We start from the raw sequence: 17,386 nt of genomic DNA, 5'->3' as shown, positions 1-17,386 counted from the left end.
ATATATACCATCATATTGATCCTCCAGAAGTCCCTGGAAGTAAAGAGAGCTATCATTTTCTTTTAAGGAGATAAGTAAGTTGCTTGCCCCTGAATGGGCAGAGGAGCAAAAACTAGATCCTCATTCATTTCTTTCCTAAGCTTCTCTCTAACAAACTACTCCAAGAGTGAAACAATATCCTACAGCTTGCTTTGAAATTTTTTGTTGAACAGCTTCCCAACAGTTAATTAAATGTTATTAGGGCCGGGTGCCTTCTAGATTTTTAAGAAACATTAAGTGGTCTGTGAGAAAAGCTGGCCAGTTTCAGAAGTTCAATCTTATTGCAAATGTGATCACTAATCTGTGAACTATATTTATTTTTTATTTATTTTTAAAGATTTTTTATTTATTTATTTGACAGAGAGAGAGAGACAGTGAGAGAGGGGACATAAGCAGGGCGAGTGGGAGAGGGAGAAGCAGGCTTCCCACGGATTGGGGAGCCCGATGAGGGGCTCGATCCCAGGACCCTGGGACTATGACCTGAGCCGAAGGCAGACACCTAACGACTGAGCCACCCAGGCGCCCCTAATCCGTGAACTATAGAGTCAGACAAAGCTGGGCTAATAACCAACTCAACTATTTAGCAGTTATGTGATGTAGACAAGTGATTTAACCTCTTAGAGCCTCAGTTTCCCCACCTATAAAATGGAAATAATATATTATTTATAATATATAGTATAACAACAAATTACTAAAAAGAAAGAAAGGAAGGAAGAAGGAAGAGAGAAAATAAAAAAACTAAGCTCACATATATATAAGCATCTCAAATGATTCTTGGGTCTTCATTTGACTTGTTTAAACATTTTTTTTACAAAGAATGGAAAGGGTATGTACATTGTTATTTAAAGAGACTCTGCCCCCCCCCATGGAATGGTCTGATGTCCTATTCACCCCACGGCATGAATGTATCACACAGCCACACTTTGGAGTTAGAGTGGCAGCCTTAATCATTCTATAAACTCTGAGACCCTTTCTAGGCTCAGGGAGTAAAATGATGCATGACCAATGGGCTGTGTTTTTCCATGGGCATCAGAGGAGGGAGAAGCAGCATAAATGCTGTGTCTATATCATACCACAGCTGGGGCACATGCATGATTTCTAAGTCCCTTTATATCATGGGGGGATGGAAATCAGCATTTTGTTTCTGGCTTCATAATGTCATCAGTGTTAAGCCTCCTTAACTTCCTTGATCATCCCCTTAAAAAGACCATCACTCAGTCCCAGGAAAGATTTAAAGCCCAATTCAAACAAAGAAAATGGTTTCTTTTTATAACCCACGATGATTCAACATGTTTACTTTCATCCTTAGAAAACTCTCCTGCTTGTTCTTTCCCCAGTGTGTCCAGAATAACTGATTTTTCCCTCCAAATGTACTGTGACTTATTACTAAGATGACTCCTTCTTCTGACATAATTCCTTCCCCTTGAACAATAAACAGTTCTCTTTAGAGACTTGCCCTTGACAAGGGAGTCCGAACTGAGAACGGTCCGCCTCAGTCTCTTCATTCGAATCCACTTTGGGAATCCACTAATTATTTTCAGTACTCTGTAGAACTTCAGTAAATTACAATATGCACATAAGCTCTCTACATCATTTAAAGAGCTGAAAGCTGAATGACCAGCACACCCGAGGAATGGTATACTGGTTGGAAAGTTGTGGCCACAGGTGGTTTGCTCGGAGTGGTTGAAAAGAGATTGAACTCTATCTGCATTGGATCTTACTGCCTCCTTGTGAGGTGTTGATGAGTGCGGATCTGGCCCACCCAACTGGATGACGCCCTAGAGAGGAGAAGAAGTAGGGATGAGTTGTGGTGTTGATGCTTTGAGAGTCGGAAAATAGGATTCGAAGGCAGCAGATGGTTTTCAGATTCACTTTGAGATTTACAGCCTCAGCCTTTGGTTTTGCTTTAGGAGCATTTTCTTGTAGGCACTATTTTCACAAATTTCAAGGCCAACCAGAGAGGTATTTTATTTTTCCACGAACTGAGGAAAGCATTATTTATTTATTTCAGTGGTACTGAGAACTCTGTGTGTTGTGTTCATAAATGCTTTTCTCGTCTACCTATTTATTGATAGTCCTGTGGTATTTTCCCATTGCTCCTTCATATACATTTTTAGGATTCTATTTCCATGGCAGGGGATGGCCACATAAGCATGTGGCAGGTGATTAATTGTGTAGTAGAGGAAGAGATCTGTGTGCATACATATGTGTATCATAAGATAATTAAAGGGGCCTATTCATTTATTTTCATTTGTCCTAAGAGCATAGACTACCCAGCTATCAAAACCACTGTTATTTGTTCACTATAATGGCCATCTTGCAGATCAACTCTATTCTATTAATTAATAAAATATTTATTTTTATTAATTTTATCGTGTTTCTATCATGTACCAGACTCTGGGGTAAAATAAACCTTCGGTGCTTAATGAGCATGACTGATGCAATTTCTGTCCTAATGAGATTGTTCATCTAAGAATTTGGTTAAAAAGGAAAGTCTTTCACATGGTTACCAATATTCATGGAATTTGAATAAAATAAATTGATAAATTCTTGGTAATTGGAAATGCCTTATCTGTGTGCCATCATATGTTTCCAGAGCAAGACCAGAGCATTTTTATGATGGAATTTGCATCTAATCAGTTTTTACAAACTAAAAATATACAGCCAACAACACATAATCTAACAATGTGGTTTTAGGAAGTTGTGAGCAAATGAGCAAATGGTAGTATGCCTTACTTCATACTAATACTTTCTCTGAAAAATACAAAAGTAAAATTTGGTTATTAGTCATTACTGTTTTTTGAAAGACAGTTAATAATTGCTTTTTCTAACCTTTGAATTGAACTACCTATTTTACTTGCATTAGATTGGTTCTGCAACTTTTGGTCCCATTTATGATCTGTGAATGCAAGATTAGAGAATGTGCTTAACGTCACATGGGAGCATTTCATCCACTGAAGTAAAGTGGTGATAGAAGATGTTTGCCTCTAAACAATAATGCATCATAGCATGTAGAGTGTCTACAAATAGACGGGTTTGCTCTAAACTCTTAGCTATCACTTTCATAGCTGGAGTAGCCTTTTAAAAAGCCAGGGATCGGGGCACCTGGGTGGCTCAGTTGGTTAAGCAACTGCCTTCAGCTCAGGTCATGATCCCGGGGTCCTGGGATCGAGTCCCGCATCGGGCTCCCTGCTCTGCGGGGAGCCTGCTTCTCCCTCTCCCACTCCCCCTGCTTGTGTTCCCTCTCTCGCTGTGTCTCTCTCTGTCAAATAAATAAATAAAGCCAGGGATGTCTAACCATTTCACACATTTTACTCTGGTATAGAAGTACTCTGGAATTTTGGGGGCACCTGGTGGCTCAGTCATTAAGCGTCGGCCTTCGGCTCAGGTCATGATCCCAGGGTTCTGGGATCGAGTCCCACATCGGGCTCCCTGCTCTGCGGGGAGCCTGCTTCTCCCTCTCCCACTCCCCCTGCTTGTGTTCCCTCTCTCGCTGTGTCTCTCTCTGTCAAATAAATAAATAAAGCCAGGGATGTCTAACCATTTCACACATTTTACTCTGGTATAGAAGTACTCTGGAATTTTGGGGGCACCTGGTGGCTCAGTCATTAAGCGTCGGCCTTCGGCTCAGGTCATGATCCCAGGGTTCTGGGATCGAGTCCCACATCGGGCTCCCTGCTCTGCCGGGAGCCTGCTTCTCCCTCTCCCACTCCCCCTGCTTGTGTTCCCTCTCTCACTGTGTCTCTCTCTGTCAAATAAATAAATAAATAAATAAATAAATAAATAAATAAATAAATAAAAGAAGTACTCTGGAATTTTGTAAAGAAATCAAGAGCTGTTGATTTTTAGAGAAGTCCATTTTTGACACTCTTTTCTCTTCCAACATCTATTACTTCAAAGTCAAAAAAGCATGTTTAACCCATGAGCCAAGCGAGGCGGTGGGGTGTCTCTCAAAGCTGCCCAAACAACATAAAACTGTTAACAAGAGGTGTCTGTGAGTTGTTAGCGCTCTTGTTCTTAACTCATAAAAGTCCATTTTTGACATTCTTTTCTCTTCCAACATCTATTACTTCAAAATCAAAAAAGCATGTTTAACCCATGAGCCAAGCGAGGTGGTGGGGTGTCTCTCAAAGCTGCCCAAACAACATAAAACTGCTAACAAGAGGTGTTTGTGAGTTGTTAGCGCTCTTGTTCTTACTTAAGTCTCAGAAACTCCAGAAACAGAAATAGCAGGGACCAAGCCTCCTGGCAGATGTGTTATTTTAATCTTTTTTTTTTTAAAGATTTATTTATGTATTTGACAGAGAGACAACGAGAGAGGGAACACAAGCAGGGGGAGTGGGAGAGGGAGAAGAAGGCCTCCCGCCGAGTAGGGAGCCCGATGCGGGCTCGATCCCAGGACCCTGGGATCGTGACCCAAGCCGAAGGTAGACGCTTAATGACTGAGCCCCCAGGCGCCCCTAATCTTAAGTATATTTGAGAAAATGTTTGGAAGTTAGAGGTCCCTGACATTCAGGGACTTCCCGACATGAGCCACAATGGCCATTGGATGATGCAAGGAGGGCTTCTTTCTCCAGTATATGCCTTCTAGGAATAACATGAGGGAAGAAGGCACCCTGGCTTGGAACCTCCAGAATAAAAGTAGAAAGAGGGTAAATAAATATCTCTTGGGACAAAAAGTACAGAATCTAGGAAAGATGGTTCAGCGTTACTAGATAAAAGGGAAATGTGGGACTTAGGGTAAGAGACAGTTGTGGCATTTTTCAAAAGCAAACAGCAATATAAATAAAAGTCAAACATTTCATAATTTCTGGTATGAGAAGTTTAAATACAAGTTGGTAAAGTTTTCTTAACTTGTTTAGAATCAGATAGAGCTGACTCTGCTAGATCCATGACTTGAAGTTGGCTTAATACAAGCCTCAGATCAACAACTGTCAGCATTTTTGTACTTTAAAAGGTCAATCATTGGGGTGCCTGGGTGACTCAGTTGGTTAAGTGTCTGCCTTTGGCTGAGGTCACAATCCTGGGGTCCTGGAGAGCCTGCTTCTCCCTCTCCCTCTGCAACACCCCTCCGCCCCCCCGCCCCCGGCTCATGCCCTCTCTCTCAAATAAATAAATAAAATCTTAAAAAAAAAAAAAAAGGTTAAGCATTCATATCTGATCCTTTAAAATTGTAGCAAGCCTCAAGGAAACTTTGATTCACAATGCAATGGATCTACTCTTAGAACATTTGCATGACTCATGATGTTCTTTCTGTTTTTGAAGATTTTGCAAAACAGTAGATTCCCCGTCACAAATTGAAATCTATTTCCTGCTTCTTTCGTGTGTGGTGCACTGTGAGCTGCCTCTCTGTGTCTCGTGGTGCGATATTCTCTTTCTTCCACCTTCACCTAGCATGGGCTCAAAATCACGACAGTGTTGCTGGACTACAAGTAACTGCTGAGTAAATTTTCCTGTGAATTCCTGCCTTTTTAGTTTATTTCTGTACAGCCATTTTGAATGGGTACGGAAAGTAACATCTACCTAATAACAATTAATGCCTTGTCTACACCTCCCATTACCGTAGTGACCGCTCTTTGTGAGGAAAAGAGAACATTTTTATTTTGATGCTGTTCTTGTTTACAGATTCAACTCTTACATGGACACGAAATGTATCCCTGTGTTAAAATCAACCGTTATTTTTAAGATCGCCCTGCTTGCTTTATTTTAGGTAGTATATGAAATTGATCCTGAAATCCACCTAGACTGTAAAAGGGCTACAGGGAATATAGAAAGAAACCTGCTTCTAGGTAAAGAGGCAGGAGGTGTGGTGCAAGAAGAGAGCATTGGTCTTAACTCGTCTCTGTTAATGGGATGGAAAATATGCTGAACTTGACAATCCCAGTGTGGGACCACCAGCAACTGTCTTCACCGCTGTGAATCTCAACTTTGTTGCCTAGAAAACGGAGATAATACCCCATTATCTGGAAGATGGGGATGATGTCTACCTCACCTCTTTCTTAGGGATGTTGATAGGGCTAAATAAGCCAATAGGTGAGAAAGTGCTGTGCAAACTGAAAAGTGCGGTCCAAACATCAGATTCCATGGTGGTAACTTTTACTAGGTAGGAAGACTAAGCAGTAGACTCCGTGCAAAGAGCTTCAATGTGACCGCTCTTTCCTTCTTTGGAAATATCTCCTCAAACTGCATCTGACTCATATATGTTTATACTCTTCGAAGCTCTTTGATTTAGAGCTGGAACCACTTCATTGTAAATTTGTAGCACTATGTGTACATCACCCTCGGGGCCAGTGTCCAGCTCACTGTAGAAAAGCCTTTAGTTCAGGGGAAGAAAGACTGGAGGCCAGTCTTAGTGATTGCTCACGCGTTAGTGACAAGACCATAGCCCAGAGCCGACACTCACTAGCACCTACACAAGGTTCTCTTGTAACCAGCATTAAATTATGTCATGAAACCTTTTAAAATTAATCAAAATTAACATCTTCTCTTTTGTTTTACCTTTTCTTTTTAAAAGCCACTTACGATGTTTTCTCAAGCCCTGCGACATCAGATGAACCTGAAATGTCAGAACCCCACACAGGTACATCCAGCTTCTCAAGGCTTTCTTTGGATGCCAGATAATTCTGACAGCACTGCACCTACTTCTCGCTTTGATCTTTGCAGAGTGAGAAAGCACAGCCTTTAGAGCTCTGCAGGAGGGAAATGGTTGTCTGTGTCAGGGAGATGAATTCCACCCATTTCTCTCTGTTGAGCGGTTATTTCTTTATATCCATCAGTAATAATCTCTGCCACATGTGGGAGATGCCGATACATTTGGCTGCCACCGAGCCAAAGTCATGTAATGGCCTATTACTCTATTATCAATAGCATTCTAAGAAGTTTTAGGTTCTTAGAGAGTTTTCTGTAGAGCAGTGGTTCTCAAATGGGGATGACTTTTCTCTAGGCGTTTGGCAATGCCTAGAGACGTTTTCGATTGTCACAACTGGGGAAGGTGGTAATGACAGCAAGTGGGTAGAGACCAGGGATATTGCCAAACCCCTGCAAATATACAGGACAGCCCCTCTCCCCCCACCCAACAAGGAATGATCCAGCCCTAAATGGTAGTGGTGCTGAGGTGAAAAATCCTGCCCGAGAGCAATCATGTCATTCATTTGTCTGTTGAGGTTCAGTTGGGTCTAATCTTTGACATTCACTCACTGATCCTTCTACAAATGAGTTTAATTCAATCTAATAGTTCCTTTTAGCAAGGATTTATTAAGCACCTACTAAACTAGGTACTGTGAGAGATTCAGAGTAAATATGCTGGTCTCTGCTAGACGTAGATATATATCTGATATTTTTTGTATACTTAGCCTTATCTCAGCATTATTTGTGCCATGATAAAGGCAAATAATTTTAAATAGCAGCAGAAAATAAGGGGAAAAAATGAAATAGAATGCTAACAGTGGGTTTGGCTAGTAGTTAAGAAACAAAAGTGAGAAACCAGAAAAACCAGTTGAAAACAAGTTAAATATATGCAACATTGTTTTTATCATGGTTTTTAATGTTTAAAGTATGTATGTTTTGAAAAGTGAGTTCATCTTCAGCTCCTAATGAATCATAGTTTAAAAATGTTGGTCCCCTCTCCTTCAAGTGTTCATGATACTTTTCCCCATATGAGGCATAATTTATTACTCATGAATTTGTATTTTATTCTTGGGTCCTTCTGCTTTTATAAATGTTGACATTTATTCCAACAGCAACAAGTGATCCATTTCTGGATTCTGTCCCACCTAAAACTTCTAGAACTCTTGAACAGCCAAGGGCAACACTGGGTAATGTTTTTAACAGAAAAATCCTACTTTGTTTTCCATCAAAAGAAAATCCATGTGAATGCCATTCTTCCAAATGACCATTTCATTCCATCACATCTAATCATTTATTTTGTTCTTACTTCTGAATGTGTATTTTTTTTTTTTTTTTTGCTGTACTGCAGGCAACTTATGTTCCATTTTAGGTGTTCTCTCTCTCTCTCCCTCTCTCTTTTGAACTGTAATAGATGATCATTTTTTCCATCTTTAAAGGAATGAAAAGCTTTGAAAACTGCATGGACCTCTTCATCATCCATATCATCTCATTTCATTCATGTGTTTGTGGCCTGTATCATCTCTCTTCCATGCACTGAGACTGCCTGGAGTCAGCCACTGAACAGTTGTCATTCTCACCTTTTCTCTTTTTTAAATCATGATTTCATCCACCAGCTTTCAAGACTACATGCATTTTTCATCCTTAATCATGTACGTGTAGCATGTGCTTTGTAATACCATCTAAAAGCATGTTAAAACTCCTAAAATACCTCATTATAACTGGAATTACTTGGTGGGTGGGGTGTTTGTGTTTTCAGCTCCAAGTGAAACACCATTTGTCCCTCAAAAACTGGAAATCTTTACCAGTCCTGAAATGCCACCTACAACATCTGGTAACTAATGACATTTTTATGGTTGTGTACTTTGAAAGAACAGAGAAAGTGACAAGAAAAGAACCAGTTTTGTTGGACCTCCAAAATATTTTCAATAGTAAACATTTCCCTTCATTCTCTACCATGAAATTCTTCCAAGAACTGGATTATCTGTCAAACTTTGCCTTGGGATAATTCTCAAAGAATTTCCATAATCTTGGTGTCCATATATTTAAAGAATTATTTTCTTTCTGTAATCCTTTCAACTTTGCTTAACAGAAAATTGCAATGGAATTACAGATGATAATTATTTTGGGATATATTCCCTTCTCTTTAACACAATTAGATACCACTGGTCAGAGTATTTTTCTCAAAGTAGTCTAAATATAAAGAGCACCAAGCAGGTTCTGCAATGAGGAAAGATGGGTAAGAGGAGTAACACAGCCTATATTCTATAATAGAAAATTATTTGAATAATGAAGTCCATTAACTCCTGCAGAGGCTAGTCATGAGCTACAGAATTAAAGTAGTTTAGAACTTCCATTCTTAAATCCCAAATATTTGTGCTTCTCCCCTGTTGTTCAGTAACTTATCTTTCACGTTCTTAATTCTACCTTGTGTTCTTAAATCCCTTAAGAGTGCCCACTTCCCAGTACTTGTAGCTCAACAATGTACCTTCAGTTTTTATATAGACACTTAATTCATTTTGGGCCAACAACACATTTATTGAGCACCTACTGTGTATAAAGCACAGTGCTGGGCATTTTGGGGATACAAAGAAATAAAAAGTAGTTCTTGTATTCAAGAAGTCTACAAATTTATAGTTATAACCTGATTGGCCCCTGAAAAATATTACTTATCAAAGCTATATTAAATCTTCTTTCAGCTGCCCAGCAAACTACATCTATCCCTTCTACACCTAAACGACGCATCAGGCCCAAACCACCAAGAACCAAACCTGGTAAATAACTGCCTCTTTAACCTCTCAGGGTATTTAATTCCAAATAGAGAATGTCCATCTCCTTATCATAAAAAGAGGTTATATGATTCTATAGGTCAAATTTTCTTTACAAAATTTGAAAATAACTGAAGATGAATAATTCAAAATAACAGAAGTCAATTTTTCAAGAAGACTTTGAGAATTATGTCAGTGATGTTCTTGCATGTGAATTTTGGTATAAACCCAGAAACAGGTCCTAATGTCACAGTGCTAGAGAGTAAGATCTATAGTGAAATTAATTTCCTTGGTATGCATGTGTATTTAGGTGTTTATTAGGTTGACAGTTCTTGTTTTGGGTGCCTGCTTATGTTTTCAGCTTGAACAGGGGCAGAGGCTAACAGGAGAGACCATGACTCCCTCTGTCCAATTGCTTATAATCTTAGAAAGATCTTATGGCATAAAGAATGAGATCAACATAAAACTATACAATCTTCTTATGAGACTATAATACTTGTATGGAAGCTCAGAAAAAAGAAAGAGTTGAGGATGTAAGTCTCAAAATATGTGTAGGGTTCAGACGAATTAGAAGGCAGAGGGAACAACATAAACATACCTTATGGCACAGAATTTGAATGGTACAGCTAGCTTCTCTGGAGGTAATATTTTTCATTGTCAAATAATACACTCAGAATTGCGCTCAACAAATCAAGTTTTGCTTATTCCGTGGTAGGATAAATAGTTTCTTATAGCCTTTACTACTATGACTGAACTTATAAATTATTTCCCAAAACTTGTACTCACTGCATTTGTAAACCCTGACAGCTAAATATAGTAGGATTTCGAAAGGGTCATTTAGTTCTTCTTGGCACGATATCTTTTTATTGTCTCTAGGATATCTTAATTTTTTTTTTCCTTTCCATCACCAGAAAGAACCACAAGTCCTGGAATAATTACACCTAAAATTCCTAAAAGCCCTGAACCTACATGGACAACACTGGGTAATGATATGTCCTTGGTAGATGCGTTACTTCATTTGACCATGAAAATCCAGTGCTTTAGCTTTTGTGTAATGTCTCAGTCTCTGTTCTAATTGATTCATTTTAACAATATTGAGAATATCATAAAGTATAGCAGCTTGGTGGCTTTCATGGTTTTCAGTAGTTGGCCCCACAGTCAGTACATGTGAACTCCGCATCCAGCTATCATCCTGTACCTTGAAACACTGGCAAACCACCGTGGCCTCCTCCTCTTCCATCCACCATTGTATGTGAAGCAGAGTCTTAAACACAGTCCTTCATTTTTTTTTTTTTTTTTTCCTTGAGGGAGGCCCTCAAGTTCAACCTCAGACTTCCTTTGGAGGAACAGTATTCTATTATGATGTTAGTAGAATTTCTTTATACTGCATACCATGGCATTTTACCTATCAGTGATTATTCATTTTAAAACATGCCTAAAGACTTGGATGTGGCTGAGAAATGTGAAGTAAGGGTGCAAGATGATTATATTGATTTTTTTTTTAAATAATGGAATAGAATAATTTTCTTTGTGTAGTTACTGTGGCTATAGCAATGCTGTTTCTGTTAGTTCAAATATACTCTTGAAATGTTTTTTTCCAAACCAGATGAAAATTTATCACTGTTTTTCCATTAAATGCTGGTCTGTGAAATAGTCCTTCAACTGGAATATTTCCAAAAACCTTCCAACATGATGGGTTCATTCCATTTAAAGTATAGGTTTTCCTTTTGTGGTTTTAGACACTGAAATGCTTAAATATTGATTTGTTGTTTATTTTCTTTACTTTTCCAGCTCCCAGTAAAACACAATTTATTTCTTTGAAACCTAAAATTCCTCTCACCCCAGAAGGGACACCCACCAAACCTGGTAATTACCCTGAACTTTTTTTTTTTAATTCCAAAAGCAGGGTTGAAAAATTGTTTCATGCCGCTCTTTGTAGCAATGACTTCTGATTTGTATTTTGTTATTTGATACAATTTTTTCATGGAAAGTGCAAAAATGCATTGAAATGATCTCATTATAACCAGCCCCTCTGATATTATCACAGTGTTGTTCTGAGCTGTTGGGTGGATCTTTCTGTTCATGACCATCACAGAAAATATAGAAATAGAGGGATGGGAGTGATTGAGGACTCCATTGTCTAGGACCAAGAAATAGTTTCCAATACCAAAGTGGACTGGAATTCTGATCACACTGAACAATAGCCTTTCAGCATGAAAGGGGAGAAGTGTTTCCATCCCCTAAGAATTTTGCCTTTGTTTTAGGGCTTCAGTTCTCCAGCTGCAAGATTAGAAAAAGTCAGATTCTCCTAATGCTCCATGACTTCTGTCTGAGATGAGGCTGATTTCTGAACACTGACTTTTGTTTACTTCTCAGGAGATAATAATGTTTTGCTGAAGAAAAGAAGGCTCTTTTGCAGGGAGAGGTTATTTCATTTACATAATTAATAACAGAGACAGTCCCCTGCATATAGATGGCAGGACATATTGAATGACAAAACTTTTCATTTTTTTCTATCTATTCAGAATCTATACAGCAGTTTAAATCTTGACTTCTAAGTATCCCCTTATATACAGGAACTCTGTCAATACAAATCATTTTCATCCAAATTTTAAACCATTATCTCCAGGGTTTTTCTCACTATCACATTCTATGGATTTTTCATTAATGGGTGTTTACAAAGTTGGATCATTAAAACAGAAGATTTTCTACTTAAATGGGTATGATTTATTTTTTTGCAGTGAAATGGGTAAGGAAGAAAAATGTAACTGCTCAGAAAAAGAAATCTCAACACTCCTTTTAAAGAGGCAGTGAGATTTCCAGGTGTAGGTGTCAGACTGGAGGAAATTGGGGATTACGCAAAGGGAGTGTAGTTGACTCTGTGACCATGGGTGAGGTCTCCAAGTCAGAGAAATGGAATGAAGTATTCTTACTCAGAGGGGTTATTTGGAGAAAGAAGCATAGCTAATGAAACTCAAGAGCCTTAACAGTTTGAATCAAAGAACTTCAACAGCTGTAGGAGAGAAGGGTTTAATGTATGTTTATTTAAAAATCATGCTTAGAGGGCTTTGGAATAAGGTCATAACTATTATACTTATACTGTACTTTGAAGAGAGGGCTATTACCAAGCAGATTGAGACATATTACCATGTGTTTAGACCACCAAATTTAAATAAATGTCTCTCCAATCTAAGTATTTCTGTTATTACAAGATAAAATTTGAAAAGAGCAAAAAAAAAAAAGCCTTCAGATATTCCTAACAGTTTAAACATGATTAGTTACATTAGTAATTTCATTGGTTTCTAAAGAAATGTTTAGAAGAAATTCATTCATACAAATAAGGGGAGAGGAGGTGTTCTTATCATTCTCAGCTGTTTGAGCAAAGAGACTTCTTAATTTGACATTTCCTTTTACTATGTGGCAAATTATTTGAAAGCTAATGAGTTTATATTCCTCTGATTTCTACCTTCTGATCACCTAAGAATAGCCACGCTTTTCCCCCTCGCATGAAGTATCATGACTTCAGAATCTGCACCTAAATTTACATCCACTTAAGTTGACCTTTGGTAGTCTGAGACAACACAGAGTAACTGATCTCCGCAAACCAGTGCTTGGGTTCTAGCTCTTTAAAATGTATTTATTTTTACTTTAGGACAGGCCACCATTATAGCTCTGCGGAAGATTGCTGTTGCTAGCCAAGGTTCAGGAGAGCAAAGAAACCACCAAAAGCTTTTTTTATTTGAGTGATTCATTGTTTTTCCCCGCCCTCTCCTCACATGCTGTTATTTTTCCATCTCACTTTCCATACAGATTGCTTTTCCTTTGGTTTTCCTTTGTGGTTAAACTAACGAGTAAAAACCCATATTGGGTTTGGCTTGTTTTATAAGCATAATCCACTGCTTTCTTGAAAATCCCACCATCTACCATGTCCCGACTTGTCTGCCTCCAATGAGAATTGCTTCCTTCATAGTTCATCTTTAAGATGATAGGGACATTCAGCTCTTCAAGCTTTTAACAGACTAGGAAAAAAAAAAAAGACCTCCAATTATAGGTGTTTGTTTTTACACAGTTCTCTGACACAGTGGATAGAATTGTAAATTTTTCTCATTGCTAGTCACAAATTGTGAGCCAGGCGTATTTTTCTTTTGTGCTGAGGTGAGTGGTGTAGTTATTTGCTTGCCGCTTAACATTTTTATTCCTTTATCTGCAATACCTTAAAATTATAAAATAGAGGAAATCTTGTCAGAAGATGTATTTGCTTTTAATAAACCCTGACTTTAGTATTTCTCTGTACAGGTGAATTGGAGGCTTAATTGAGGGGCTCCATACCTATTTGGTCTCTGTTTCAGTCAGGAACTCAAAAATGCAGATTTTTCTTTAGAAAATTCATAAGACCACATTCTTTAATCTCTGGAAATTCTAAAAGATGCTACAAGTAGCAAATCTTACTTTTTCACAGTTTTAGAAGGCAACTTGGTAGAAATTAAGACATGAATTACAGCCTCAAAATTTCAAAAAGAATTGGACTTTTCTGATAGTTATTATATTTAATGTATTGACACTTACTATTTATTTACCCTATCTCCTGTAGAATCTGAGACACCCAGGCTCCTCCCACCCTCTCTCTTTTTCTCTTTTTCTCTTACACACACACACACACACACACGATTTTTGCCTTGCCATGTGTACTTCGATCTGATATATCACTTCGGCTTTGCCATTTATCTATTTTAATCTATTTCTGGATAAGTTCTTGAGAAATAAAAAAAAAAATCTATTTTTGGCCACAGACATGCTAATGCCACCTTTCAGTAATACCTTGTACCTATTATACATTGCTTTCAGAATAAATGAAAATTCTCTACCTGCAATATTTGTTGGTATATTTTCTATTTTTTAGATACTAAAGAGTCTCTACTTACTTCCCCAAATCTTTCCACAGCCCCTAGTCCAGAAACATCATCCTGCTAAATGTAGTATAAAAAATATAAGTGACAAAATGATTTAAGTTCTTTTAAGCTTGTTGGTAGATGCTATGTTAATTAATTTCTTCTGTAAGAAAAAAACGGCGAAGAATCTTCACTTTTTCTTCTGTTTCAAAAATTGGGTTCCTTTTTTATATTCTTCTTGAAAGAGAAGAATTCTTTTTGTTCTGTAGAATAGGAAATCTATTAGATGATCATTTTAAAAGCACAAACAGATATTGTAACCAAACTATATTCAGCATGAAGTATCATTTAATTACTGCCAATTTGAAAAACATTGGAAGGATCATTATCTTTCAGAATATTTAAATAATATTGTTATTTTATTTGTTCAGTGTTTGATGAAATCTGAGATTACTTTTTGACTTTGATTTGCTAACCAGAATGGACTAAATTTCATATGTAAACCAATTTGTTCACCAGCAATAAATGCTAGTTAATATGAGGAACAACATAGGAACACTTGAGGCCCTTTTTACCTTTTTAAACCATATGTTCAATTCCTTTTTTTTTTTTTTTAATTGTGAAAGAGTCTCAGATCCAGCCAGGTTGAAAATCATCCAAAACTAACAGATCTCAGACCTGGTTATAGGTCTGATGTTTCTGTTGCCTCTTCCCACTTCCTTGGATGAACCTGACCATCCTACATGAAAACAAAATGGCAGGAGATGGGACACTCTGGCCAACTTTGGAGAGGCTACCCTGAGCTCCCCTTAGAGCAGTATCTCCTCAGGCACTAGGAGGAAACTTCAGAATATTGGGTAGGGGAGAAAATAGCTAAAAATCAACAAAAAACTGAATTCTCATTTCTTAGTTTTATTGTGGTTTGTGGAAAGGATGTGGGTTGATTGATCGTTAGTGTAATAAGCCATAGAATCTGATTGTTTACCAGTGAAAGAACAGCTTTTAGAGTAAAGGACATTTAATTTCTGTCTTAAATGGTGATCTGCAGCATGGCCTTTGATAATAACTGTTTTATTGCAGCCCCAGAACCTCAGACTCTACCACCATCACAGTCAATTCTAGGCAATGAATCAAATTTCCTTTGATGAGTGAAAAAGAAGCCTCTTCCTTTAGTACCCTTTATGTTCAATTTTGTCCTTAGCTTGGGCTTTTTAAAAATTTCTTAATTGTCCTTCAGGTGTTTATTTCAGCCATTTTGGTCAGAAGATACACTCTTTGCTTGTGCTTAACTAAGCAGAGGCTCTGAAAACCATACTGATTTTGATTGGACGCATTCTGTGTCATCTTGTATTTGAGTACTGTGTCCTGAGCTTATTTTAACCTAGCTGTTTCCAGGGGAGGACCTTGGCTTACTTCTTTTTGTAGACATTTTTGTGTTTTCACATTCAGAGGTGTTTATCTTACTTTCGAAACTCTAGCATTCACAGATTTTCTTGAAAAGTAGTAGGATCTTTCCAGATCTAAACATCCTGATGTGTCACTAGACAATTCATTAAGAGAAATAGAAAACTTAACCCCAATATTTATAGCTTCTTTTTCTTCAAGAGAGCAAAAAAATGTGTTCTGCTGATGCCATCTCAGCCAATTACCTGTATTTTCCTTCATAACACAAACTTTTGGTCACTTTATTGCATTCATGTCTTCCAAATGGGAATCATGCCTTTGTTTGTTTTTTTCCATTTCTCCTTCCAAACTTAACTGACGAGACTACGTTTTTGTTCATTTCGTCTAAAAACACAGGAATCTATTTAAATAAAAAAGGACTATCTCACATGGGTAAAAGTTTCACCAATAATCGCTCAACTTTGTAATGAGAAATCAAGGATTTTTCATATCTAAATAGGTTTTATCATTTTTCCTTTGATTTTGATTCTTTCCTGATGGTTTTCATGCACTCTTAGGACCTGGAACTCTGGAAACCAAACCTTCAACATTAGGTAATGCAGTTATTGAGTGAGCTGTGTTTCCTCTTTTCCTGTCTGCTGGTATCTTAGGACCAGGCTCACATCAATGGAATCATCCACTGATACCCATTTGTGTGCGTGTGTTCTTTGTTCTTACTTGCAGAGAAAAAAAATTTAAATTCTTTAGTTTTATACACTGTATCTCATTTTTAAAAAGTTGTCTTGCCTGAAATAATTTCTGAATTCAAAGCCTTTTTATACATGCTGTGTTAACTTGTAAACTTTTTAATGCTAAATGAAAAACTTCTCCTTTTGAATCTCAGGCCAAATAAATTTTAATTTGTATCCCTAGTGGCTCCTTAAAGGTGCCTTTCTCATGTTCCTGGTAAACATGCACCATCAAAACTTTCAGGAGACTGTCTTCTCTAAGGCCTACAAAGTTTTGAGCTTTCCATCTCAAAATGGAAGAATATGTATATATATGTAAGAATATGTTAAAGACCTCATTTAACTGGTAAATGAGGATAGGAAGTTGCAAAACAGAAGGGTATATACCCACAATAAGCCAAAGGACTTAAATGCGCTTCTACGGTATATGCAGTATTATTGTCCGTTTTTAGAGCTACTGCTCTTGTATTAACTAGCTAATTTTCTTTCTTCAGCTCCACCAAAGACCAAACGACCAGGTCGTCGCCCCCGCCCTAAAACCACACCTAGTCCAGATGTGCCCAAGTCCAAACCTGGTAAATGTGATGTTCAGGGTTCCAGTTAGCATAGAAAATGGAATATGGTAGTTTTTGATACGGTAGCTTCCTACTACCTAAATAGCTGGGCTTTAAGAACCAGTATAGTTGATTTTTATATTTAAGCATATATCCTTCCTATGTTTATGATATATTGTTATTTTTTATTTGTAACTATTAGATACACACAGCAGTAGGCTGCCCACCAAGTGGATTATTAAAGTAGGGCACCCTAAAAGTCTCACATAGGATGTGGGTTTATGGCAAATGGGGTGTGGGAAAGCAAGAGGAAGAGGGGTAAATGGGAAAAAAAGAAGGGAAAATCACATTCAGAAAACATAGGGCTTAAGAATGAGGAG

At 37.7% G+C, this 17,386-nt stretch overlaps 1 protein-coding gene across 37 annotated transcripts in view; it reads left to right on the top strand.

Moving 5' to 3' along the window:
• ABI3BP (ABI family member 3 binding protein) overlaps positions 1-17,386 on the top strand; it is a 241,306-nt gene that overhangs the window by 128,037 nt on the left and 95,883 nt on the right. For 33 of the 37 annotated variants that reach the window (XM_064582027.1, XM_064581586.1, XM_064584048.1 and 30 more), the window contains 8 exons: positions 6,554-6,619; positions 7,779-7,853; positions 8,423-8,497; positions 9,363-9,437; positions 10,343-10,414; positions 11,223-11,297; positions 16,282-16,317; positions 16,947-17,027. In XM_064582027.1, the coding sequence (XP_064438097.1) occupies positions 6,554-6,619; positions 7,779-7,853; positions 8,423-8,497; positions 9,363-9,437; positions 10,343-10,414; positions 11,223-11,297; positions 16,282-16,317; positions 16,947-17,027 (555 nt within the window). The remainder of the gene's footprint in view (positions 1-6,553; positions 6,620-7,778; positions 7,854-8,422; positions 8,498-9,362; positions 9,438-10,342; positions 10,415-11,222; positions 11,298-16,281; positions 16,318-16,946; positions 17,028-17,386) is intronic. The other 4 variants (XM_064577624.1, XM_045902761.3, XM_064582766.1 and 1 more) reach the window with 4 other exon arrangements.

The sequence above is a fragment of the Mirounga angustirostris genome, unplaced genomic scaffold (assembly GCF_029215605.1).
Source record: "Mirounga angustirostris isolate CCGP_5_RB_7025 unplaced genomic scaffold, mMirAng1.0.hap1 SCAF_1, whole genome shotgun sequence".
NCBI lineage: Eukaryota > Metazoa > Chordata > Mammalia > Carnivora > Phocidae > Mirounga > Mirounga angustirostris.
This window is presented reverse-complemented; position numbering and strand designations above follow the sequence as displayed.